This window comes from Cebidichthys violaceus, unplaced genomic scaffold (assembly GCF_023349555.1).
Source record: "Cebidichthys violaceus isolate CVI_PGR_0920_01 unplaced genomic scaffold, fCebVio1.0.p SCAF_86, whole genome shotgun sequence".
Lineage (NCBI taxonomy): Eukaryota > Metazoa > Chordata > Actinopteri > Perciformes > Stichaeidae > Cebidichthys > Cebidichthys violaceus.
The window spans coordinates 50,273-77,305 of NW_027176971.1; the positions used below are offsets into that span (position 1 = coordinate 50,273).

The 27,033-nt window shown below is 42.3% G+C and overlaps 1 protein-coding gene across 1 annotated transcript in view; it reads left to right on the forward strand.

The window, feature by feature from the left end:
* Positions 1–224: 224 nt before the first annotated feature.
* LOC137866577 (thyrotropin-releasing hormone-degrading ectoenzyme-like) overlaps positions 225–27,033 on the forward strand; it is a 122,667-nt gene continuing 95,858 nt past the window's right edge. The window contains exons 1-2 of the mRNA XM_068702575.1: positions 225–470; positions 7,339–7,615. Coding sequence (XP_068558676.1) covers positions 298–470; positions 7,339–7,615 — 450 coding nt within the window. The 5' untranslated portion in view covers positions 225–297. The remainder of the gene's footprint in view (positions 471–7,338; positions 7,616–27,033) is intronic.

The window sequence follows — 27,033 nt, forward strand, 5'->3', positions numbered from 1 at the left end:
CACAAAATGAAAGTTTGTCTTCATAACTTTAAACTAAGATCCTTCAGTTTAGACTAGGACAGATCCAGATCCGGAGGTGTCTTCTTCCTACAGAGCTTGCTAGCTACCAAGCTACAAAAACAGGAACATATGAACTCGATTGAATTAGATCTACCATTGTTACTTCATAGTAACTTTAAAAGACGTCACCTCACAGTCCATCATTCTTCCCCTTCCTCCCTTCAGGTGGACCGGGTGTCCGTCACAGCGGAGGGCGGCGCCGGCGGCCGCCCCGCCAACAGGCCCGGGGGCGGAGCCATGCGCGTCCACCGCCACTTCGCCTTCCCGGCCAATCAGATGTACGTGGTGGTTCTGCACCGCGAGCTGAAGCCCATGAGGGTGTACCGGCTCAACGTGAGCTTCGACGCCGCCATCGAGGACGAGCTGCTGGGCTTCTTCCGGAGCTCCTACACCCTGCAGAGAGAGAGACGGTACACACACACACACACACACACACACACACACACACACACACACACACACACACACACACACACATACAGGGACACTCATTTTTGCTGTAGCAGCAGGTGGTTTGACTAGAAAAGGTCAGAGCTTCACATCCACGACATTGATTAACTCAAACACACCGCAGACAGTGTGTGTGTGTGTGTGTGTGTTCCACTTATCAAACCACTCACTCCCTTCCTTATGAATTTCCCATAAGCCTCTGCTGCAGAGTTGTTTCCACATCAGATTTCTTCGACTCGGTGCTGATGGGAAACAGACTGTGTGCTGATACATTTATTATTTCATGCATGAGTTTTGTCTTCGTGCGGAGCGCCGTGTGTGTGTGTGTGTGTGTGTGTGTGTGTGTGTGTGTGTGTGTGTGTGTGTGTGTGTGTGTGTGTGTGTGTGTGTGTGTGTTAGCACAGCGACGGAACATCTTATCCACGTCCGTTCTGCTTAAATGAATGCAGAAACACAGAGTTGTGGTTAATTGATTGAATCAGAAGAGCTTGTGGTTGGATGGAGTGAAGTCATGACCATATAAGGACTGTACCTTCAATTCTCTGTTCTATGTCATGAGTGGAGTCGGGTTGGTTTTTGGTTTTGCCGATCTGCTCGAATTTTTAAATTCAAGACATTTCGGACGTCGGAAACTAAATTTCCTACAGATTTAGTTTTGCGGTGAGGTTGTGCACACGACACTTCCTAACGTCCTCTTCTGTTTCATTGTCTTAAGTATATCTTGTGTTCACAAAACGTCTTGAGTTCAGAAAGGTGTGGTTAAAAGTTCTTCAGCGATTTCAAGTCCTACAAATACTAAAAACCAAAGAGTTTCAAAAAAGGGATCCAGATAAAAAGGCTTTATTTCTGTCCCGATGACGACGCCTTTTTAAGTTTCAAGTATCGATCTGTCACCAGTGTTTGATCAGTCAGACTGGGATCATTGTTTTATGCAAACAAACACAGCTTTTTATTAAAACAATGGTAAGTCTTGGTCTTCAAAACCCCGGACTCAAGTTTGGTTTTTGGCCATAATTATGACAATTTCACTTAAATGTGTGAAAAAGGAAGTGCCGACTGTTTGGCGGCGACGTACAACCAGGAGACGTTCGTTCCATTCATGAGTTGATGAATGGATCCGTCAGAAGCACGATGTTCTCACCGGTAGGCCCACTCTCTCTGCTAGCTGCTGTTTGATCAATGCAGCGGCTGACGCAGCAGCAGAGCTCCGCGACGACCCGTTAGTTGAGGCTGAATGAAACGCTGCGCTGTGTGCACTAAACCCGCTTTTCTACGGGAGAGAAAGAGCTTTTCAAGAACATCCGTGTTAACCTTGTTTTTCGACGCGTGCCAGAAGTCGTATTAGAAATAAGCTGCTGGGATGAATAAATATGAATACGTCGGGTTCCAGACACATGACTAACACCCTTCAGAGGTGCCAATCTCAGCCCAAAATATGTTAATGTGATGAGTAAGCAGCAGAGCGGAGAGACGCATAGTACAAAAATCACAGCTGATCGTTCAGAAAACAAATAATAATAATTTAATTCAGAATTTTTGGGGGGAAATTGTCAGATTCACACGTCTGTTCAGAGACGTTTACTGTCACCATTGACCCTGCTGTGTGTGTGTGTGTGCGTGTGTGTGTGTGTGTGTGTGTGCGCGTGTTGGCTTAAGGATTAGCTTGATGCAGCTGTGTGGCTAATGCTAACACACACACACACACACACACACACACACACACACACACACACACACACACACACACACACACACACACTCTCCACTGTGAGATTAGCTTAATATCAGGAGTTACTATAAACCTCAGGCTGGGCTTAAATACTTAAATGCTGGGAGGGGAAATTAATTAGCATACACACACACACACACACACACACACACACACACACACACACACACACACACACACACACACACACACACACACACACACGTTCTGTTGTTGCCTTTATTCGCGGTGGGAAACCTCCGAAAAATCAAAAATACTTTTTTATCGCAGCATAATTGTTCAGTGTGAAAGAAAAGATGTAATTAGTTCAGACTCTGCTCTGTTTCGTCGCGTCTCTGATTTCATCAACAAGAGCAGAGTAAATATGTGGAGCTGAGCAGCGATGACGGAGCTCAAAAGTAAATAGAGCTTTTTTTTTTTAAAACGAGTCTTTCTGCTGCGTTTTCATCGGCATAATGAATCTTCAGTTATCGGCTTCGTGCCGAGTGAAGAGCTTCTCCTTCACTTCATTACATCTCTGCAGACAGCAGGACGCGGACGTGTTGATGATCTGCAGCTTCTGTGTTTACCTTCATTAAAGCACATGTGAATGACAGCCGGCTGCTGCAGAGTCACACACACACACACACACACACACACACACACACACACACACACACACACACACCTCTATACGCATCAGACCGGTCTGCTATCGACAGCAAAGACACAGTAGAACTCCACTTGTAGAGCTGCTCCCCTCATGCTTCGCTGTGATTGGCTCAGCTCTCTTTCAGAGCGACGTGATTGGCTGAGAGTGTATTTATTTGTCTCTATTTGCTCTTTGCACTGCTGCACAAATGAACAAAAAAAAAAAAAAGCAGGTGGAGACGCTCACACAGTACGTTCGTCCAACACCTTCCTTCGGTTCCCCCCCCCCCCCGTTGCTCTAGAAGATCCCTGAAACCCAGACTTCTAAAAGAAAACTCCCCCCAAAACACCCGAGCACAGCTGTGAGGAGCTCCTTCATTAGACGGAGGCTGTTTCTCTGCAGAGAAGCTTCCCTTTTCTTAACGAGGACAGGCGCTCCGGTTAACGAGGAGAAGTGAGGCAGCTAACGAGGAACAAAGAACGCCGGAGAGTTAATGAGAGCGGAGGTTTTTTGGGGGGTGAGAGTCTTCCTCTTCATCACTCCCCCGGCTCCCCTCGTTCTGATGGTTTCATTTAGAGGCGAGATGAGGTGTGTGGATCAATACAGCGGCGTGTGTGTGTAGGAGGGTAACCTATATAGCATGGCAGTCAACTTTATAAATTCAATCTCAAACACCGAGCAGGAGGAGGAGGAGGAGGAGGAGGAGGAGGAGGAGGAGGAGGCGGCGGCGGCAACAGATCTTCACTAATCCCAGATGTCATTTTGGACCCGCGACTGTCTCAGCTGGGCCTGAAGTCCAGAGTGATTATCTCAACATCTATTGGATGGATTGGCTTTAAGTTTGCCAGAATCAGCACAAGGCGATTCCTCGTAGTAGCTTTAAACATAATGATGCTAACATAACTAGCAACCGTGCTAATATGCTTAATAAGACAAAAGAGAAGAAGCATATCAAACAAGCCTTAAAGGGCCAGTGTGTTGGGTTTAGGTGGATTTATTAGCAGTATAATATTCAAATTGTGTTTAATCACCTGAAAGTAAGAACGGTTGTGTTGTCGTCAGCTTAGAATGAGTCCTTCATATCTACGTAAGGAGCCGGAGGCGGAGTCCGCCACGTTGCATCGCCATGTTTCTACAGTAGCCCAGAATGGACAAACCAAACTCTGGCTCCAGAGAAGTTTTTAACGTTACCTGAAGGCCACCGTAGGTCTCTGATAAGCTTTGACAGGGATGAGTGGGCGGAAGAATAATCAGCTGGATGCAATCTGCAGCCTCACCACTAGATGTCACTACATCTTCTTAAAGCGGCTGTTTGAGCAAAATGCTAACTTTGACATGCTAACATACTCATACATTGGTTTTGGTTGTGATAACGTTTTGTGCTGCAGCTAAACATCTACTTTGAGTCGAGTCCTATTTTTTGGACAGAGTGGTTTGTCTTGTTAAACACTTAAAGGGACAGTACTCTCATTGATCTTCAGCGGCTCCCTCTTGTCTCCTACATCCTCACCCTACGTCCCTCCTCTTCCTCCTCCTCCTCTTCCCCATCTTCCTCCTCCTCCTCCTCCATCAGTCGCATGTGTTATTTTATATTTTACACCAAACTTGATGAATCAGCCTCTTCACCGGCTTCCTGTGTAAAACTATAGCTGCAGCAACACACACACACACACACACACACACACACACACACACACACACACACACACACACTGCAGGCTTTTCAATGTGAAAGCGGAGAATTGTAATTTGAGACGTTGCTTAAAGAGATGTGTGTGTGTGTGTGTGTGTGTGTGTGTGTGTGTGTGTGTGTGTGTGTGTGTGTGTGTGTGTGTGTGTGTGTGTGTGTGTGTGTGTGAGAGAGAGAGAGATATAGAATGGAAACACACTTCTCTCACACACACACACACACACACACACACACACACACACACACACACACACACACACACACACACACACACACAGACAGACACACAAACCTCATTTAGATTCAGAGATTTTTAGTGGAAACTGTTGAGTCAGGTGCTTTTCTGTGTGTGTGTGTGTGTGAGCGTGTGTGTGTGTGTGTGTGTGTGAGCGTGTGTGAGAGTGTGTGTGTGTGTGTGTCTGGTGTACCGTTCACGTGACTCTTCTTCTGTGGTGTCTCCACGCAGAGATGATATCAAACACCACAGCAGGAAATGATGCTGTTATCGAAGCGTGGCGATGCCAAATTAATATGTGTGTGTGTGTGTGTGTGTGTGTGTGTATGGACATGTCGTGGTTGTCCCGGACAACACTGTCGGTTTGGTTGTCAATCAGGATTACTATGACAACAAGCGTTACCTTGGCGGCGGCGGCTGTTAGCATTGTCTGATGTCACGTTGTGTTTGTGTGCTTGTTAATATTGTGGTTTTATTGAGCTTTTGTTCAGGTGTGTGTGTTTGTGTGTGTGTTTGTGTGTGTTTGAGTGTGTGTGTGTTACAGCCTCATCCTCTGGTCTAATAGATTCTCTCTTTATCTCGTCCCTCTCAGGCTTCTCCATTATTCTCTCTCTCTCTCTCTTTCTTTCTGTCTGCCTCGCTCGCCCTCTGTTTGCCATTCTGTTTCTCCCTCCGTCTTTCACCTCCTCCCTCCTCCCTCCTCTCTCCTCTTTCCTCCCTCCTCTCTCCTCCCTCTATCATCATCTCTCCACACCTTGTTTCAGTTTCTGTTCTTCCTCCTCTTTCCACCTCATCTTCATTCCTCTTCTTCTTTGCTCCTCCTCCTCCTCATTTACTTCCAGTCCTCTGTCATTTTCTTCTTCCTCCTCCTCCTCCTCCTCCTCCTCCAGCTCTCCTGTTCATTCATCATCTCTCAACACCTTCTTTAATTTTCTCTTATGTCCACCTTTCCTCCTCCTCTTCCCCTTCAACTCTCTCCTAGTCTTTCTCCCTCTCCTCTCCTTTTGGCCTCCTTCTTTCTCCTCGGATCTTCTCTCATCTTCATCCGTTTCATCCTCCTCCTCCCCTTCATCTTCCTCCCGTTTCTCTTTCTCCTTCATCATCAACTTTCTTCTCCTCTGCCTCTATTCTCTCTCTTTATCGTTCTCCCTCAGTATCCCTCCTCTGTTTTTGAATATTTAGTCCTTCACGGCGGCTTCTGATATTTTTCTCCTCTTCCTCCACCTTTACTTTCTCCTGTCCTCCTCTCCTCCTCCTCTTCCTTTTCATCTCTTCCTCCACAAACACCTGGAGAAAAGTTTCCAGAGGGATTATTTCCTGGAGTTTTAATTTCCGTCCTGTCTCAGTCAGGTGACTGACGGACGGACGTGACAAAGCTCCGATATGAAAACGTTCAGCTCGGCTTAAAGAAATCAGGAGGAAACAGAAAACCTCCTCCTGTTTATTTTGGATTATCTCTCTCTGTAGAAGCTCTGTTTTTTTCACACCGAACAAGAACGTCTGAGGAAGTGAAAATGTAAAAACTCGTGTTGACAGCCGAGGATTATCCTCCAACCCTCCGAACTCCGATTCCACCTTTTCCATTTCTTTCTTCGATTCCTCTGAGAGGTTCAAAGACTGAAACCAAAAATCCGGCGTTCTAGAACGGCGTTGCGTGTTCCGTGTGGATTCATTCCAGGAGTTTGAGTGTTGAAGCGTCGACCCGGAGTAGAGCAGACCATTTAAAGACACGCGTGTGACGATATGATGGGATGAATTATGGGTCACGTCACGGGTCATTGAATGCAACAGCGAGGCTGCTGTTTTAATGACTTCATTTGGATGCACGGCCAAATGTGGAGCACATCGCAGTTCGTCAATATAATGATGTATAATGTGAGACTCAGACTGTCTCCCTTTAACGTGTGTGTGTGTGTGTGTGTGTGTGTGTGTGTGTGTGTCCGTCCACGCGTCAATGTGATCGAATAGTGATCAAATGAGCAGATGTTAAAATGGTGATGAATACATTTCATGTCCTACACATTTTTCACAATAAAAGTTCCCCCTGTTATTTCTGCTGCTTACTCTTCCTCCCTGCAGAATGAGTAGACTTGTTTTATTGAAAAATGGCAGCCAACATAGCTCAATCGCCGATAAACACAATTTATTTCCTATACATTTTTCACAATAAAAGCCCCCGTTATTTCTGCTGTATCCTCTTCTCTCGTACTGAATTTGTAGACTTGATTTATTGAAGAATATCCACTAATAAAGCACATCTAATCCACTGGTAAACACAATTTCCTATAGATTTTTCACAATAAAAGCCCTTATTATTTTTGCTGCTTACTCCTTCTCCCTGCAGTATGAGTAAAAAATGTTTTATTGACAAAACTACGCCATTTTGGTGATGAACAAAGTCCTGGTATTTTGTTATTCAAAACCTTTTATTTTGACGCAGCGATATCGGGGTTTATTGTCATTCTTTGAACCATGCGAACTACCTGAAAGTCTCATCTCTTCCCTCATTTGACAATAACACGGTTCCTTTGTTTCCCTCCCAGATACCTGGCGGTGACCCAGTTCAGTCCGACCCACGCCCGGAAGGCCTTCCCCTGCTTCGACGAGCCCGTCTACAAGGCCACGTTCTCCCTGACTCTCCGGCACGACGCGCAGTACACCTCGCTCTCCAACATGCCCGTGGAGAGCAGCTCGCTGTCGGACGAGGAGGGCTGGCTGAGCAACCGCTTCGCCCGCACGCCGCGCATGTCCACCTACTACCTGGCCTGGGCCGTCTGCAACTTCACCTACAGAGAGACGCAGAGCGACGGCGGCGTGACGGTCAGTCGCAACACACACACACACACACACACACACACACACACACACACACACTACGACTTTCACACACAGTATCAGCCTCTCTGAACATTTTGTGCAGAATATTTCAACGACAGATGAAAACCGGTAAAAACAGCACAAGAAAGAGGGAAGAAAATTTAACTAATGCATATAAAACACATTGGAAAACGATATGAAAACAGGAAATATCAAGGTGGTTTTCTAACTAATCTCATGATCCAGACTTAATTATCTGCTTTTCCTCACATAAGACATTTGCTCTTCTCTGCTTTTTTAGAACCCTGTGATCTTGACTTAATGATCTCGGTGTGCTCCCAAAACCAAGTGTTGTTGATTCTCCGTCGACCTTCTTTCTTTCGTCTTCTGGGTCTCCTGTTTGACTCGAGGCTGAGAGTAAAAAATAACAAACCCTGTGGTGAAACCTGACACATTTGAGAGAGCTGTATTAAACATGCACAGCATTAATGAACAGCTATTGTCTAAGTAAAGATATAGTGGAGTAATGTGTGTGTGTGTGTGTGTGTGTGTGTGTGTGTGTGTGTGTGTGTGTGTGTGTGTGTGTGTGTGTGTGTGTGTGTGTGTGTGTGTGTGTGTGTGTGTGTCGATAACTGAGCTTCTCTTCGCTTCGTTGACGTCACAGCTGATAACGCCGTCCCGACCATTTGCCTTGTAGCGTAGCATCCACCCTCTGGTTCCCCCTCTCAGGCTAACGCTGTTAGCTCTGTCAGCTCTGTTGCTGTAGTTTTGCGCTGCTAGCACTGTTAGCGCTGTTAGCTGCACGCCGCTGACCCGCCGTCTCCATGTTGAGAGCCGTTGAGAGGCAATCTAAACGCTGGCAATCTCGGATCTTGCACCTTTAACTGCCCTGATCACCTCTAAGCTGTGTTTCATGTCTTTAATTTAAAAAAAACACCAAACATCTTCATATAACATTTGACATAACGACGTTGCGATAGCTTGATATCGAAGGTAATCAGAGGAAAGAGGTCCGGACCAGGAAGTGAGAAGTTTCAAATGTCTACGTTTAGCAATGGTTGCTACACTTCATTTAAATCTTGAACATCCTCATTTTCAATGTTGAGAATACATTTAACAATAAATGCTAAATAAAAAATAATGAACCAAAAGACAAACCACCAGACAACAACACAACACCGTTACCAACACTGAAGTTTTTAATCGTCAATGTGTCTCGTAAAATGTTCCAACTGTGTGCAGCACAAAAACCCAAAGGAGGAGATGTACGATGGCACGTTTCCATAAACGAACACAAACCGATGCCTGTCACGACTTCCTGCTCGAGAGAAACACCCAACCGTCTCATACGAGATGCAGTGATCAGTAGAATAGAGGTGATAAAGCTGGAGGCCGAGTGATAAACAGAATCTAGGGTTTAAGAGTGGAGTCAGAGGCGTGTCTGTACATAACATCAGGGGGGGGGGGGGGGCAGTGGTGTTTAATCCCAAGAACTCTGGTAAATCCTCTGATAGAGGGACGGAGGAGAGGACAGGTTATCCCTCTGCAGCATTTGGAAATCCTCCAGGTTCAGAATATCATATCTGTTTTGTACATAGTCTGTATTTAAGAAGTGGAGGTAGTCACCGAGATGAGCCTTGAGTTCGGCATTTTGTCCGTCGCCATCTTGGTTGTTGGCCGTAGGTGAGATGTTTGCCTTAAGGCCTTTCTGTCAGATATCTCCTGGGGTTCAGGCAACAAACCTACTTTGTTGGGTATAGGAAGAGAGCATGGTTTGGGTTCAAATCCACGTTTTCTGGCATAAAGCCCCGAAGGAAAAAATGTGCTTTCAATCTTGTTTTTGGCCTTCACCATCTTGGTTTTTGTCCGTCGCCAAGAAGACTGTAAACTAGAGATTGAGACCATAAACTCATGTTCACAATGTTTACTGAGAGAATAAATCAAGAGAGAAGTAGAGTCATTTTAGACTAGACTTCTATACAACCAGAGGAGTCGCCCCCTGGTGGACACTAGAGAGAATGCAGGTTTAAGACACTTTAACATTGACATCACTTCTCAGAACCGGCGTTTTTCCATGGTTTTGTAGAACAAAGGGCTGTTAAGCAAGATGTCCCTTCGTCACCCTGCGGTGTGGAGCTGGGCCACTTTTTGTTTCTGGATTTGCTTAGCCTGGTTCTGGCCAACGATAGAAAAGTATTATTCAGCTCTGCATCACCTTCTCTAATCGTCCTCTAAGCTCATTCCTGCGTAGACAAGTGGATTATGAATAATTTCCATAAGAGTTCCAAGGTAGACAACCTTCAGAGATTAAAGTCATGGAGGTCTTGAGAACTCGTCATCTTTATAAAATGTCACATTCAAGTCGTTATCGCATGAAAACAATGATTTATTTCCAGATAATATCTTAATGAAATGATCATATGATGGGGACAGCTGGCTTAAAACACCACAAAAGAACCTCATTCTCCACCTCTAGATAATGAGCGACTCAAAACGTCTAATGTTTGAAATCTCATTAACAGTTTTAATGTCTCCGGATGATGTAATGAAGTCAGATAGCAGTATGTGTTTTCTCAGGGTAATGCGGTAATTAAGATATGAACTCAAGATAGCAGCTTGGTGTCTTGAGAATAGAGATGATTAACTTCTGCTTCTGTACGGAGGTCGACATGGTTTCATCACTTCCTCCCAGATGTGGATCGTATGGGGACATTTTGGTGGTTTGGATCACGTTCTGTTATTGTATGACTAGAGGACAATGTTCCGGATCCATACAAACAACCACGTGACATGCTTCCTTTTAGCCTATATTTGTTTACATATCAGCATATTGGCACCATTAAAAGTATGCAGAATTATCTATTAGCGCCTCCTGTTTGCAGTGTACTCATGTAAGTACGGATAACTATCACTGCGTGACTTTGATTCTGAATAAAACCTAAAGACGTGTTTATTCTAAGGCAGGTTCTGCAGTCATAAGGAGCATCTTGTTCCATGGTTTCTAGGTCGGTTTAGGGACGTTGATTAGCCTCAAACGTTAGAGCGAATGATACCCTATGAAAGTGAGAGTCGCACTGAATCTAAAAAGATGTGAAGCTGGTCTGTGTGGTCAGGTTGGACTGAGTTATGACTCAAAAACCAGAGTGATCTATGACTAGAAGGTGACACCTGGGCACTTAGAGTTTTAAAGTACTTTAATAGTGATGCTGCTGCTGCAGACCGAACCACAATAAATGACTTCCAGTTGTTTTTATTACACCCACATGATCCATTCCTTTTCACCTCGTGAGGTGTATTTGCTTCCCAGTTTGAAAAGAGATTAATTATTAATATATGAAGCGAAGAATCAGCTCCGCCTGAGATCTGTGAGAAAAGGCTGCTCTCTCCGTTTTACTTCTACACTTCACACCTCGTCGCTTCTGATTCTTAAAGTCAAACACCTTCCACTGCTGGATTCGGCTGATATCCCATCATCCCTTTAACAACCGTAACATTTAAAAAACAGAAATATGCACAAACACGCGTCCAACGCTGCCGTACAAGGACAAACACATGCACGACCTTGTTTCCCCTCCTCCTCCTCCTCCTCCTCCTCCTCCTCCTCCTCCTCCTCCTCGTCTTCCTCTTCTCCTCCTCCGATCATCTCTCTATCAGTGTAATTACAACTCATCCATCTCGTCTGCCAGAAAGTCAAGGACAGCCCTCCAACACACACACACACACACACACACACACACACACACACACACACACACACACACACACACACACACACACACACACAGCTTGTGCCTCCTTGTTACTGAAAGATCATTTTAGTGAAATGCTGTTTTAACGGCGAATCATATCTGGGTCATTTATAACCATCACCAGTCTCCAACTGTGTGTGTGTGTGTGTGTGTGTGTGTGTGTGTGTGTGTGTGTGTGTGCGTGTGCGTGTGTGTGCGTGTGTCTGTGTGGATATTTGGGTGGGATCAGTCATGCATATGAGTTTTAGTCTGTATAATGAATACATTAATCTTTCCATTTTCCGTCAGCATAAATGCTTAAAAAAAGAGCCGCTTCCATTATTCCTCATTCATCAGAGGTAAATAAAAGTACAACAACGGTCACACACTGAGATAAGATCTACTTTATTATCTTTTGCTACTAGACAGCACGGTGACACATGAAACAGATCCAGCAGCGTCTCCTCCCTCCGAGCTACAGAGACGAGCATCGACCGGCGTTGTTGTTCTTCTTTATCGAGTGTTTGTTGTCGACGTTGGAAGGAGAGGAATCTTGAAGCGGTTGCTTTGACGTTCACCGGCTCGGTGTCGTCTCTCTGAAGGTAGTGGTTCTTATTCAGAGGGCAGAACGTGTGACGGCTCCTTCAGGATTCTGTCAGAGTGACTGACAGCAGTGATCTCACAGACGGATCGTCTTTCTATCGCTTTCATTGCTGCTTTCGGTGCGTCGTTCTGCTCCTCCTCGACGGGGCTTTATCGGCACTAAAGAACATTAACAATGGTGCGCATGCCTCATGATGCCTTCCAGCAGAGCGGTGTAGAGTGTTGAGATGATCTCCGTACACAGTATGAGGAGAAGTCTCTAATTTGGTTTCTTCGTAAATGTTAACTGTGGTTCTTCTTCGGGTGTTACAGACTCCCTTTAAATGTCCCGCGGCCGTGTTGTGTGAGGTTTGTTCATAGACTGAATATAAGAAGAGGACGTAGTCATGTTGACGTCACTCATTGGTTTGTGGACTGATGTCTTGAAGCCTTGAGTCGCCATCTTGGATTACGGCCGTCGCCATGTTGTTGTTTTTAGCGACCGGTGAACAGGAAGTGACCATATTAGGACTGAGGAGGAGTGATGTAGAGACGCCGTATACGTCTCTGGTAGAGACCTGTCAATCACCGTGTAGCCCCGCCCCTAAATCATCCCCTGCTTTCTGGTCTGTTTGACTCTAAATGGAGCATAATGTACTAAATGAACATCATGCTGTATTGAAGAAGACTGTAAACTAGAGATTGAGACCATAAACTCATGTTTACAATGTTTACTGAGGGAATAAATCAAGAGAGAAGTAGAGTCATTTTAGACTAGACTTCTATACAACCAGAGGAGTCGCCCCCTGGTGGACACTAGAGAGAATGCAGCTTTAACACTTGAAGCATCGGCTTCACTCTTCAGAACCGGAGGTTGCCGCCTGGGTTTGTTATGAAAACGATCAGCGGTGGAGAAAATATTAAATTCCTTTACTGAGGTAAAAGTACTCATACCACACCAAGTTTAAATCCTGCCCTGAAAGTAAAAATATATAGTACTCTCAGGAAAATAACTTCACTTAACCTTCTTAAAACAACAGCATGGTTTGCTGTGCACAGGGCGGGCGTCACCGGGGTAACGACGGGTCAGTTGTCCTGCTATCAGAGGCCTGACCTTTAAATAATCTGATGGAACAATGGTAATAATAGCATTTGGGAGTCACATAAAACTATATTTTTTTACCTTTTCCCTCATTTTTCTGCTACATAGTGGTTGAAAACGATTTTCCCTTCCCTCCCTGTAATGCAGAACGATGGTTTTGTCTTTCACGCTGCGGTGAGATCATCTCGTCCTGGTCACGAGTTCGACACACGGCCGTACCGCCGGTGCCATCGGCTCATTATATTCTATATTTTGGTGTTTTCACAGCAGATTTCACCGGTTTGTGATTGGACAATATGAATAGCTAGCAGGAGACACTAGAAGAGAGCAATATGGAAGATCTACACAGAATGTGGGTCAGATCTGTGGTTGCGTTTGCAAATAACACATATATAATATATACTGTGTATTTATATATCATATCGTATATGAATAATGGGATGTCCTCTGCGTTCGGGCCTCCAGCCCCCTGCGATCCAGCACACGATAAGCCTGCACAGATCATGGATTAATGGATTTTCCAGGACGTTGGGAGGGGCTTCCATTTCCCACCAGAAACCACTTAAAACTGATGTTTCCAAGATATGAGAGATTAGTGAATTACTTGGTAATTCACACACTTACAGCTCTGAATGATATTACTTAGAGACATTAAACCTCTTCCACACGCTCCTATATTCGAGATGATTCTAAAGTGGCTTCCTACAGCAGCGGTGCGCATCATTGCATTACTGCAGACTAATTCAATTAATGGCTGAAGTAAAGTTGTTTATTGTCTCTGCTGCTGTCCACCGTTACTGTACGCTGTGGCCTAATCTACTTTAGTTAGATACTAGTTAGGTCGTGTGAACTAAGTATTAAATTAATACTTAACTTTGTTACAGTTACCATCACTAATAAATGGCACCTTCTTAGTTAATTAAGCTTCAGTTAATTGTTATGTTACCTGGAAGACACAATGGAATTGGTATTAATTAATAGCAATAGTTTGTTAGCAATTTATTTGCTAATCAATACCGATTTTTTTGTAAACCACAAATCGTTTTCAAGACATCTATGAAAATGATTTGGATAGATGGTTAATACTTTGTTAAATGTTAATAAACACTTAGTAAAACATCTATAAACATGATTTAGATAGGACGTTAATACTTGGTTAAATGTTTATTAATACCATGTTAAACATACCTTGTTAGATAAATATTTCATACTTTACTTAATGTTAATGAATATTTTGCTGAAATATATTAACATTATTTGTATACAAAGTTAATACTTTAAGTTAAAGTTAAATACTTTGTAAAACTTTTATAAACAATATTTATATATTTAATACTTTGTCAATGCTGAATCGTTTTGTCCCATATATCTATGAAATGTTTATAGATGTTTAACAAATAATTTGTAAGTCAAAAACCAAAACTTAATATACATAAAATGTCAGAATTTGTCCAATAATCTACTGTTAATAGATAGTTAACTAATGTCATCAGATTATTATTATTAATGCTATCTCTTATCAGCTATGATACTAAATATATAATTTATAAACTAATTATTTCATATTACACAAACTGATGTTAAGATGATCTGAATAATAACAGATTTGATCATTACTAAACATTGTTAATCATCTGATTATTGGTTATTATTAGTAAGTACAGCCGACATGTGAAGAAGATGAAATGATTGGGTTGACCGTGTGCATGTTCTGCTGCAGCTAGCTGCGCAGAAGACACGAGCGTACCGCATAAATCAGTCGTCATGAAGATGAAATGCTCGAGATCCTCCACTGGTGAATGTTAAATGAATGGACTCTACTTCCATTAATCAAGAGACGCATGCGAAGCTGCTGGACAGCTGTTCACTCGCTGGCCACAGCGCCGTGAAAGGACAGATTAGAGATTAGTGACGCCGTCCTGGTGTTTTAAAAACAGTGTCTGACTCTACATACAGAGCACCAGAAGAACCCAGGAAGCAGCACATGTTCTTCTTAACAAACAGTAGCTGGATGCTCTCTCTGTTCCAGCATCGCTTTCATATTAAAATCCCTGTATGAGCCTGAAGGCAGAGGAGACGCTGCTGTCTGTTTGCAGAGCAGCTTCCTCTGACAGAAACATTAATCCTCCCATCCCTCCATCCTCCTCCTCCAAAAAACCTCTGAAAGAAACCGCTTTATATGACCGAAAAAAAAAAAAAAAGCTCCATATTCTTCTAAAGCGCCCAAACATCTTCATCTGACAGACGCGTTCATCCTTCCTGCCTCCTCAGAACAGCGGAAAGAAAATCAGAGCATCAGTCGGCATGAAGGAATTTAGTCTCTGCATGAGTGATGCAACTTGTGAGTGTGCAGCGCTTGTACACTCGGATATAACCTCGACATGTAAATCCTGTAATGTAGGAGGCAGATAACTAAATAATAACTGCACTGCTCATAAGAATATGCTCCGTGCCTCAGTAAAAGTTCATATCTTGTTGCTACTTTATTTCTCAAAGCGTTTCCTCTGGCTTTTTGACAAAACATTTGTTCATTTCCATTTTAAATAACATTTCACCACATAATATCAGGGACATTTTACTTTCATTTGCCACAACTTTATGCATTTTCAAATGGTTTAAACCACTCTACACATATAGCACTGTATTACATATCTAGCTATGATTGCTGCTACATGTTGATAAATGATATTACATTTATATACATCTATACGCTTTGAAGTAAACGTCATGCCGACCGGATTTTTGCTATTCACACAATGAGGTAATTAACGCATCTGTCCTCTAAATGTTTGTACTGAACACATCAGCAAACATGAACGGATCACTACGGGGCTATAGGACCGTAGAGTCAGGGCCCCTCCTGGCCTTCACCAGCAAAAGACCTCTAAGACACGTCCCAACCAGGAAGAGACTCGAAAAGACTCGAAATGACCACAAGTAAACATAAAACAACTACAAAGAGACAAAACACAAATACAAAGAGACACACAATTACTACAAAGAGACACAACACAACCACAGAGAGACACAAAACGACCACAAAGAGACACCAATTGAGCAAAAACAAAATGACCACAGAGACACACAATTACTACAAAGAGACACAACATTACTACAAAGAGACACAGCATCACCACAAAGAGACACAACACGACCACAAAGAGACACAACATTACTACAAAGAGACACAACACGACCACTAAGAGACACAAAACAACCACACAGAGACACACAATTACTACAGAGACACAACACGACCACAAAGAGACACAGCATGAACACAAAGAGACACAACACAACCACAAAGAGACACAACATGACCACAAAGAGACACAACATTACTACAAAGAGACACAGCATGAACACAAAGAGACACAACACGACCACAAAGAGACACAACATTACTACAAAGAGACACAACACGACCACAAAGAGACACAAAATGAGCAAAAACAAAATGACCACAAAGAGACACAAAGCAACCACACAGAGACACACAATTACTACAGAGACACAACACGACCACAAAGAGACACAGCATGAACACAGAGACACAACACGACCACAAAGAGACACAACACGACCACAAAGAGACACAACATTACTACAAAGAGATACATTACTACAAAGAGATAGAACATTACTACAAAGAGACACAACATTACTACAAAGAGACACAACATTACTACAAAGAGACACAACATTACTACAAACAGATAGAACATTACTACAAAGAGATACAACATTACTACAAAGAGATACAACATTACTACAAAGAGACACAACACGACCACAAAGAGACACAACATTACTACAAAGAGACACAACACGACCACAAAGAGACACAAAACGACCACACAGAGACACACAATTACTACAAAGAGACACAACACGACCACAAAACAATACAAAATGACTACAAAGATACGTAAAATTACCACTAAAACACATACAATTACAGCAAAGAGACTCAAAATTACCATAAAGAGACGAAACAATGTCCGTTTGTAGTGACTTCACCATTATTAAGCTTTTTCTGTGGTTGTGTTTAGGTACTGGCAGCACTTGGTGAAGATCTCGGTCTTGGTTTGAAACAAAAAGTCTGATGTGAATTCACAACGTTACTCACCGAAACTGAAAATATAATCTGACTAGTCTGCCAGCTGTAGCTTGGGTATCTTGGGAGGTTGCTGCTTGGTGGTTTCTAGGCTTTTCAAGGTTATTTTGAAGGCACTGGTAGACTGTTACTAGGGTTTTAGTTTGCAGCTGATAGTTGGTTGGAGTGTTGTTGGTCTCTGCAATGTTAGGATGTGGTTGATATGGTGTCAGCAGGTGTTTGTGGTGTTCTGGGTGGTTGAGCAAATAGTCTGTTTTCAGCTTTTTTAGAAAAACGAAAAAAATGGAAAACAGCTTTTCGTAGGTATTATTCGTGGTTTGTATAAGTTTAAACACATGGACATTTAGTTTATGAAATTAATCTCAATGTTTTACATACAGATGTTTACGTACATACAATAAATACAGACTGTGTCCCGATATCCAGTGAATAATAATCAGCCTACTCTCATATTTACACCTCTGACTGTAGGAACCTTGGACTGAAGGTATTAACACTTTAAACAGATTTTGCAGTTCTGAACAAAATTCAATCTGTAAAGACGACACAAGGACTCATCCATCATTCAGATGATCTGAGCACAAACAGATCTCCAGTCGGTCCAGGAATCCTCCGGGCGTCATCGTCCACTTTAATCCTCCTTCTTGTCCCGTCTTTCAAAGCCTCCTCTTTCTTTTCTTTGCCTCATTCAAAACCACTCGTTTGTCTTTCTGTTGTTCTAGCGGCATAATGTGTCTCTGTAAGAATCTGTGTTCCTGTAATGAGCCGCTCTTCCTTCAGGGAGGATTAAAGTCTGACAGACTACAAACAAACAAACAAACTGTGTGTGATGACCCACTGAGACGCTCCTGGATCTATAAAACCTCCATCTTGCAGCCATTTAGCTTGTTATTCCTTCATCTTGTGTAATTCCACCAACTGTCGGCATCATAAAGCGAAGACTGTTGTTGTTTACCTGCCAGCTAATCGACCGCTGTGAGTGTGAACGTCAACAGGTGTCTGTGTACAACATTTCTGCATTCAACAAGACAAAATAGAAGAAACTCTGTCTGCAGCAACACAAAGACATGCAAGCACCGCTTTATCATGACGTTCGTAGCTATACCGATCAAAATTAATACGCTGTAATTTACCGCTTTTCGTTCGAGAAACGAGACGTCAACATCGATTTGTCTGTCACGTAACATCTGTACTTCAGCGACGCTGCTTCCGTAGTTGTTTTAACCCCAAACCACAATCTTTTCCTGAACCGAAGTGAGTAGTTGTGTTGCCTAAACCTCACTAAGTTGTTTTTAAAAACTGTATTCATGCAACGGAGCAGAAATTGACACATTTTGCTGGACTCTCATAGGGAAACATAAAAAAATAAATAAAAAAACGTTCATGATTATGAGGATACGTTGAGGAGGATTATGCTATCAGTCACGTATTTGTGTGTGTGTGTGTGTGTGTGTGTGTGTGTGTGTGTGTGTGTGTGTGTGTGCACCTCTGTCTGTCCGCGGCTAATCTCTCATTCTGCATAACATTTTGGGTGCACAGTTACGGCTGCTTGCTCAAGGACCTCCGGTGATTGTGTTGACTCACTTTTTCCTCAAAACGAAACACCTTTTTACTACCTGCTTTATACCGCCGCTGACTCCTCACACACTACCTTTTAAGCTAACAGAACTACCAGTACACACACATTGCTGAGTACGTTGCCCCAAACTCAGCCTCTGCTAAGCAGGCAGACAGCTTGGTGACTTTAATTTAGTTGTCGTCTGTCCTCTTTTCGTCATCAGACATCCTTTTGTCCCCACAGTTAAATCTCGTGGAAGCGCCAGGACACAGATTACTTAAATTAAGATGTGCATTTTCTGCTATACAATAGTTTGAAAAATGTCACACGAATTATTGTTGTCAAAGAAAAGATTCTTGTTAAAAGTTCTTTAATGATGATTGTTGTATTCACATTCTTTTATTGAAGCTTGTTTTAATGTTCTAAAATGTCACTTCATGACATTGTTTGCTTTCTGGCCTGTTTGAGCAGGTAGAGTTTTCTTTAATTATATTAAATGTCTCATTAACATCCTATAATGATAGTAAAGGTCACATTAATGTCCCATAGTGATAATATACTGTTAGATTTTAAAATGATGAAGGTCACTTTAACATAAAATGTTCATGCAACAGCCTTTTATTTTAACGTTTAAAGGAATACTTCACCCACAGAGTGATCATTTCTCTATCAGCTACTCAGCTGGTGTTTCCTTTAATTCATGAATAAAACATTGTCTTGATGAATTGATGTAAATGAGGGAAACGTTAAAATCGGAACATCAGTTTACAAGCTCTCTCACAGCTGGTGCAGAATAATTTAAGTTTTATAATTTTAGTCGTATGTTCACTGTTTAACAAACACATCTTCACTAAAACTAGGAAAACATAATTCCTTTATTGGTTGTTTGATTGTTATTGTTTGAGCTTTAAGAGGCTGCTGCTGCACCTGCTGTCGGTTGATCATTTTGACGCCGTTTCCAAATATTTATCCACCAAAACTCTGTGTAATTATTTGGACAAAGACTTCCTGCTGGGATTCTGAGACAAATACATGAACATAAAGCGCTCTCCTGGATTTACTGGGGACTGGTGGTTATATGAAAGATGAAAGTCACAATAAGGCATAAAGGCTGATTTCATTTCACCTCTGAATCAAAACCTCCTCAAGATAAATGCAACCCTTTGATTTATCCTCCATGCCGGATAAATCTCAGGAGCAAACGGACTAATGGAAGAACAGCATATTTCTGCTGCATATATTTATGTTCTACCCTCCTTTTAGCTTTGTTTCTCCTCAGGAAAAACCAGTGTCAACACACAGCTCAATACAGGAGCAACACAACATAAAAGTCACGATCCGGATCGTATCACGGACTTCAGTCAAAATCTACACATTCTAAATGTTAACCTTTTACTCTGTTATTATCATCTTCAGCGTTTTCTGCATTAAAAAAACACACACTTCAAATGATTAGGAAATAAAAGATTGTGTTTATATCGATTAAAAAATGTTGGTAGCATTAGGAAGTTAAACGGCTCATAATTCATCTTCAATATCTATTTTATATTAACGCGCAAACAACTTCAAACAACTGGATTTATTCACGTTTCTCTTGAACGCATCACAATGTAACTAAATGGAACCTCCGTTACCGGTGCTGCTAACGTTACTAGCTCTCCTCCTGTTGGTTTGAACACTGATTTGTTGTGTAACGTTATCACAGATCGGTGAATAGAAAGCATTAATGATGTGATGATGGCATATTTTCACTGAATATCGACCGATAACGATCGTCAGTAAAACTTTAACGGCTGAAAGACGTTTAAAACCTGTAATGTAATGTCAGAAGTAGACTTTTATCGAAGCCAAACCTCAGTGGAAACTATTGTAACGGTTCAATCTATGAGTGCATTCACATGGAGAGTAGTTTTATGGTTATGAACATATTTTGACATCTGGTTGTATTGATTGATGTTTGTAGAAATGACCAAAATCCTGGTTTTGAACGTGAACATTCTAAGAAACTGATACTTTCTCAGGATATTCACACAAGGATAAGGTGTTAAATAGATCTTTTTACTGACGATGTCGTCAAAAATAGTCATGCACATGTTGGCAGGAGAAGTGACGTTTCATTTAGAAGAGTTAGCGAACTTTAAACATTGAATTAAAACTGCTAAATGTCTCGTTGTTGCATGTTTCGGTTGTCAGACTTGATACTTCAACAGCAGACTCCTTTTAAAGTTTCTAAATCCACATGAACCATTCTTCACATTGGGCTTTAATAAGATCCATCACACAGCGGGTATGTAAACAGCAGATGGGAGACTTGAAAGCGGGGGCGGGACTTTGTTTCTCTAAAGACGAGGTGTCTCTCTGCCGGTCATCCGTTCACGCTCCGCTCCTCTCGAAGTCAACAATCATCTCTTTTGTCTCATTGACATTGACGGAGAAGACGTTACCCTCGGCCCGTCTCTCTTCATCAGAGCGGTGTCGTCGGCGAAAGGGTTGATCCGATTGGACAGATGTGCGGCGCTGCAGTCACGGGTCAGCAGTGTTTGTGATGTGTCTGACGGTCTGTTGATCTCAAAGTCAAGGGCTCGCGTACGCTGGGTGGAGAGTGTGTCACTGTGGCGGTTGTGCTCTCGCGGCGCTCTTATCAGTTGCTAAACCATCCATCAAATTATCGTGGCAACCGAGCGTCCATCGCCCCATCCATCATCCAAGGGCGACAGACGGAGCGACACAATGCAGCGAGAGGTGTCACGGATGAGTGGAGAGATAACAAGGAGAGAGGAGAGGAGGGGGTGGTATGATGGAGATAGAGATGAGAAGAAAGAAGAAGAGAATGGAAAACTGGAATATTGCGTTCGTGCATTTATCTGCACTTTTTCGTGCCGTGATTGTTAAAAGTTTGAATAACGTTCAGCTCTGAGGAGAATCTGTCGCCTCTTGATTTCCCAAGTGACTTACTGTAATAATTCAGTTGTTTCTGGAGAGAATAAAACCAGAAAAGAAAAAGAAAAGTTGTTTGACCCCCCCCCCTCCCCCCCACACTGTGTGGGTGTCTGTAATATTGTATTCTTCCTCGTTTATCAATCGTTCTCGTAGGTATTGCTATGAAGGCTGTGGTGGTGTTACAGGGGCACGGGGAGCATTTAATTAATGCAAAGAGAGACCCTGTGGATGTTTTGTTGCTTCCTGATTGCAGTGCAGTTGTGACGGACAGTCATTGAACATGGAGGTAGACTGAGTGCATTCTCATAGGGATTTATTTCCCTTAATTGCAAATTAATTAGAAACGGGCTGCTTCTAGAGACGGGCTTTTTATCTAATGTTTTGTTTCAGAAGTACTATATGTTTAATGTGTGCTGTGATGATTCCCTGCTGCTGCTGCTGTATTCCTCTTATTCTGTTTCACATTAAAAGCTTTTCAACAGTTCAGAGGGCAATAAATATTCATGCTCCTCTCAGGATGAACTTTAATAACTGTGTTGTTCTCTGCAGTTTGTCGTTTAGCGCCATCATCAGACCAAAGTTTTCATTTGTCCAACGCGTTGGTTTATGACCACATACCTGCAAAACTGATGATCTTTGCCTGTTAGACATGTGAGCATGGCGGTAGCTAGTATTTTAATTAGAGTAGAACATGGATTGTTTGCTGTGGTCATTTGACCGGTACGAAATATATTGGTAGGAGGAGCAGAATAACTCTGGATTTTGTCTCTTTAACAACTTTTACTTTAACTTTTAGGCCCTAATGTTTTAAATAAAGGCTATTCAAGTGTTGGTGCTGCGAACGCTAATTTACAGTTGTCTCTTTCTCAATGTAAGTCTATGGGAAACTTTTTGGGCCTCATGGCATCGTGTGACGGACCTGGAAGTCTGTTGAGGCTTACTCTCTTTTAAAAGAGACGTGAATGAGTATGTGACGTCTTAAAACCGTTAGCAGAGGCAACCGTACACATAGAAATGGCAGCTGAACTGTCCGTCCTGCTGCGTTGATTTGAATGGGAAATTAGTTTCTACTTCTATTCCATGTTACTAGAAATCATGCTCTTTGCTGTCCGGGTTTCATTTCATTAGGTAAATTCTCCGAGCTGTGTCTCTGAACTGGACCAGTTCACATTTGCAAACGTTCCTCAGATTTGTGGAATGGCTTGAAGACAACATCCTGAGGGCACAGAAATATTCCTCATTTTCCATTCATCTATATTTTCTAAACAGCTTAGCAGGGCCACACGGGGGCTGAATCCCAGCATGCATTGGGTGAGAGGCAGGGTACACCCACAGTCTGTCACACAGCGAGGAAACATGACCGACAAGCTTTCACACCCACTTGCACACCGAGGGGCAATTTAAAGTTTCCACTGCAGCTCACTCGCATGTTTTTTTAGACGGACGGACGGAACATGGACACTCAGCGGGTCGGATTTAAACCGGGATCTCTTTCCTGTGAGGCGTCGGTACGAACCGTTGAGTCACCGTGCTTTTAGTTCGGTTTAAGCAGCACATTTCAGTCCTGGGAGACAAATTGAATGTATATATGATGATACTTTGAAGTGAGAACGTCACACCAACCCCCCCTCCCCCCCCCCCACATTGAAGAATGGTTTCTCCTCACCTGGGAGAACATGGCCGGAGGCGTTTCAGGAATCCTCAGGAGATGATTCTCAATTCAGCAGCTCGCTGCCAGTCCACCGAAAGAAGCCGCGATTTCAATAAAGCCTCCACTTTCTGAGCAGATATTCACTCGGCAGGCCGCCGCGCTCTGAGATGAGTTCTGGTGGAGGGAGGAGAATGTGGGGAATAAGAGGAGAGGGGCTTTAAAAGTTTTGAATTTTTATTGAAAATCAGTCCTGCTGGGGGGGAGAGGAGAGGAGGAGCAGGATTGTGACACAATATTGGCATAAATCTAGCACTTGTGGTAGAAGTATGTATATTTATCAATACCAGGAGCATCAGTGTGTGTATCAGCATGTGTATTTCTGTATGTTCATGGCTTGAACCGTAGAAAAAACTGCAGTTTTTATTGGTGTACTGTAAAGTTAAATGTGTATCTGACACATTGCAATAACAGGTGTGGTCTTCTTACTTGTATGCCCTTTATTCCACAAGCTACTTCCTTCAAACACTGGAGGTGCTAGTTCAGAATGATTTAGTTATAGGAATTAATATTGATATGATACATATGACTGACGAACAGGGAAATTCTCCTGAAATTGATGCAACGATAGACGTGATGTTTCCCTCTGACGTGCAGAGAGCATGTTGAGTAGACATCTGCCAAAAGTTCAATTTCAGCTTTAGAGAATTAACTTTAATTAAAGCTGATATCGTCCACAGCTGGTGGTGTTTGCCAATTTAACCGGTGAAAGTGACTGTCGGTGCCAGATTAAAAATTAGAAGCCCCACGTCACTTTCTGTAAATAAACAAAACTAAAGCTGCATTCACACTGATTCATTCACTTCAATGTGGGGTAGTGCGTTTTGGCTCGCAAGGGATGCAGAAAAGTGGTTTCTTTGAGCTAATGCTAACGTTGGCAGTTGTCAAGATATTTCACACCAAAAAAAAAAAAAGCTTTGTGATTTATCCTCTGGGAACCACGAATATCTGTACAGCCATATTTGTTAGATTTGTATAAACAATCACAGAGATGCAAGGTTTCATAACTTCCTGTTGGCTTTGCGTGTAACATATAGGCACATATTTTTTTTTCATTCACCGCATCCGATACATGCGTCTTGATCAGTGACATCACCATCACCCGTCAGCTGACAGTGTTTGCGTTTGATTAAAGGGCCAGTGTGTAGGACCTGGTAACATCTAGCATTGTGGTTGCAGACTGCAACCACAACTGAATCCTCCTCCGCTCGCTCCTCTTTTTCCCGCGGTGACGTTGTTCACATCATTACCGTAATGACGCTACTTTAGGAGCAACAGAAGTCAGGCGGCGGCTGGCCGGTACCACGGTTTAGCACTGTGGGGCTAACGTTAGCCCCTGAAGTCTGTCTCTAGAGTGTTTGGCTTGTCCGTTCTGGTCTGTAGTAGAAACATGGAGGACTCTGTGAAGAGGACCTAGAGATAAGAAGACGCCACAACTTTTAGTTTCAGGTGATCATATACTAAGTAAAACATGTGAATATTATGTTACATATCTGCTCAAAGATCCCACGAAAGGCTTCAGTCTGGATCGTCACAATCGGAGAGGAGAGAATCATTCAAAGAATCATTTAAAGAGTATATTAATATATTTACTAAAGTACGGTACAACTACAACTTTTTAATACTTTTACACCAGGAAAATATCATACTTTATAGTCCACTACATTAATCTGACGGCTGTAGTTTTGAGATAAGGGTTTCAAATTAAAAAACATATGATATGCTTATAAAATATAAAGCATCATTAAATATTAAACCAGTGGTTTCCAACCTTGTTGGCTTGTGACCCCTTCTCTCCTGAATTTTACTTAAGTAAAAGTCTGAATAGATACAAACTTTATCAGAACTGAATTTCTTCTTCTTCTTCTCCCATTAATCTTCTCATGACCCCCCAGATTAATTAGACCCCCAGGTTGAGAACCGCAGGACTAAACTAGCTAAATGTACATTAAGTACTTAAAAGCAGCTACAACAGTGACATGCTGCTTTAACATTGATGTAAAAACAATCTAATGATATATAGATTGTACTTTTTAGTCCATTACTAGGTTGGTTTCCAACCTAGAGGTCTAAATAGTCTGAGGGGTTATAGCAGCAGCAGCTCATTTTCTCTTGCCAAATTGCTTTTAGCCCAGAAACGTTTTCTTTTTTTTTTTATAAAGAAAATTGACTGAGATGGAGCAGATGTCTGTCTGTCCGTCAGACTGAGAGAATCACTTCAGTTTAGAGAATCAGTTGGGAGTCGCTGAAGTGAAACGATTCTGACAGAGAGAGAGCGAGAGACGGGCAGATTGATACCACAGCAACAAATAAGAAGCTGGTACCAAAGCCTTTTAAGAATATCGACCCCAAAGTTTTTCTTCTCACTTTTATTTTCATTTATTTCATTGCAAAAGTTTCACGGACGTAAAACCGCTGGTAAACGTTGAGAATCTCACTGCAGCTGGTTTCCCGCCTCAGTCTGTTCTCCACAAAGAAGCTTCTACAAAATGTTCACAACCAACTGTGTTCCTTGTTACTTTACGTTGTTACTTTACGTTGTTACTTTACGTTGTTACTTTATGTTGTTACTTTAAGTTGTTACTTTACGTTGTTACTTTACGTTGTTACTTTACGTTGTTACTTTACATTGTTACTTTACGTTGTTACTTTAAGTTGTTACTTTACGTTGTTACTTTACGTTGTATTGCCACGTTGTATCGCATTGTTGTATCTACGCCATGGCGCTACGTTGTTATGTTATTGTTTTAACACATACATGATCTTTTTTTATTAACTAAACCTAACCAATGATTTCACAGCTTGGCGGAGTGATTCACAGTGACAGAGAGCAAAGTAATTTACTGCTGCTGTAAAAGTTCTGTCCAGGTTTTGTGGCTGTTTTACATTTAGATAGTACCCAGGGTTACATTATTAAATACACATCTCGACCTGAACCAAATTATAGAAATGGTCTGAAAGCCACAGACATGTTTAGAAATCTCCTTACATCCCACAGCAGACACACGAGCACACACATTGTCAGCATGTTGGTCTTTCAATGAGGTCACTGCAGTCATGTGACCTGGCGGTATTGATTATTGATTGGCGTTTGGCAGATGAGGTCTCGCATGTTGTGTGTGTGTTGATGTGTGTAATACTTTTAAGGTTAATTCGCTGTGTTTATTTTCTACCACAGAATGCTACTCAACTTATAGTAACTCAACATAAACTGATCCAACCCACTGAACACAAAGGGGAACGTGTATAAAGGCTAAACACCATTTTTGAAAGAAAGGGTTAACAAAAGACAAACGCGACCAACTACAAATTTATATCTGTTTAAATGTTTTAGCAAAAGCAAAAAACAAAGCGCCAACAAGCTAATATTCTCTAAACCTACCAACATTTATTGGACTGAAAATAGATCAATTGGAATCCACCTAAAGCCAAATGTTAACTTCCAGTTTGTTTGGTTTTGTTTCTAGAAGTCGTTATTTTTCTGATTGCAGCTGTAAATCTATTTGAACCAAAAGTCGACCTGACTCCATTATTTTGTCTGGAGAGCTGAACATGAGCTGGGCCTGATCCACTTATCCTCTCTGAAGGCTTGACCTGCCTCACACTGGCCTGGTTCCATTTCTTGGACTCTTTGTATATTTGGACGAAATAAAACCCTCAAATTTAATTTCCGTGTCTCTGCAGAT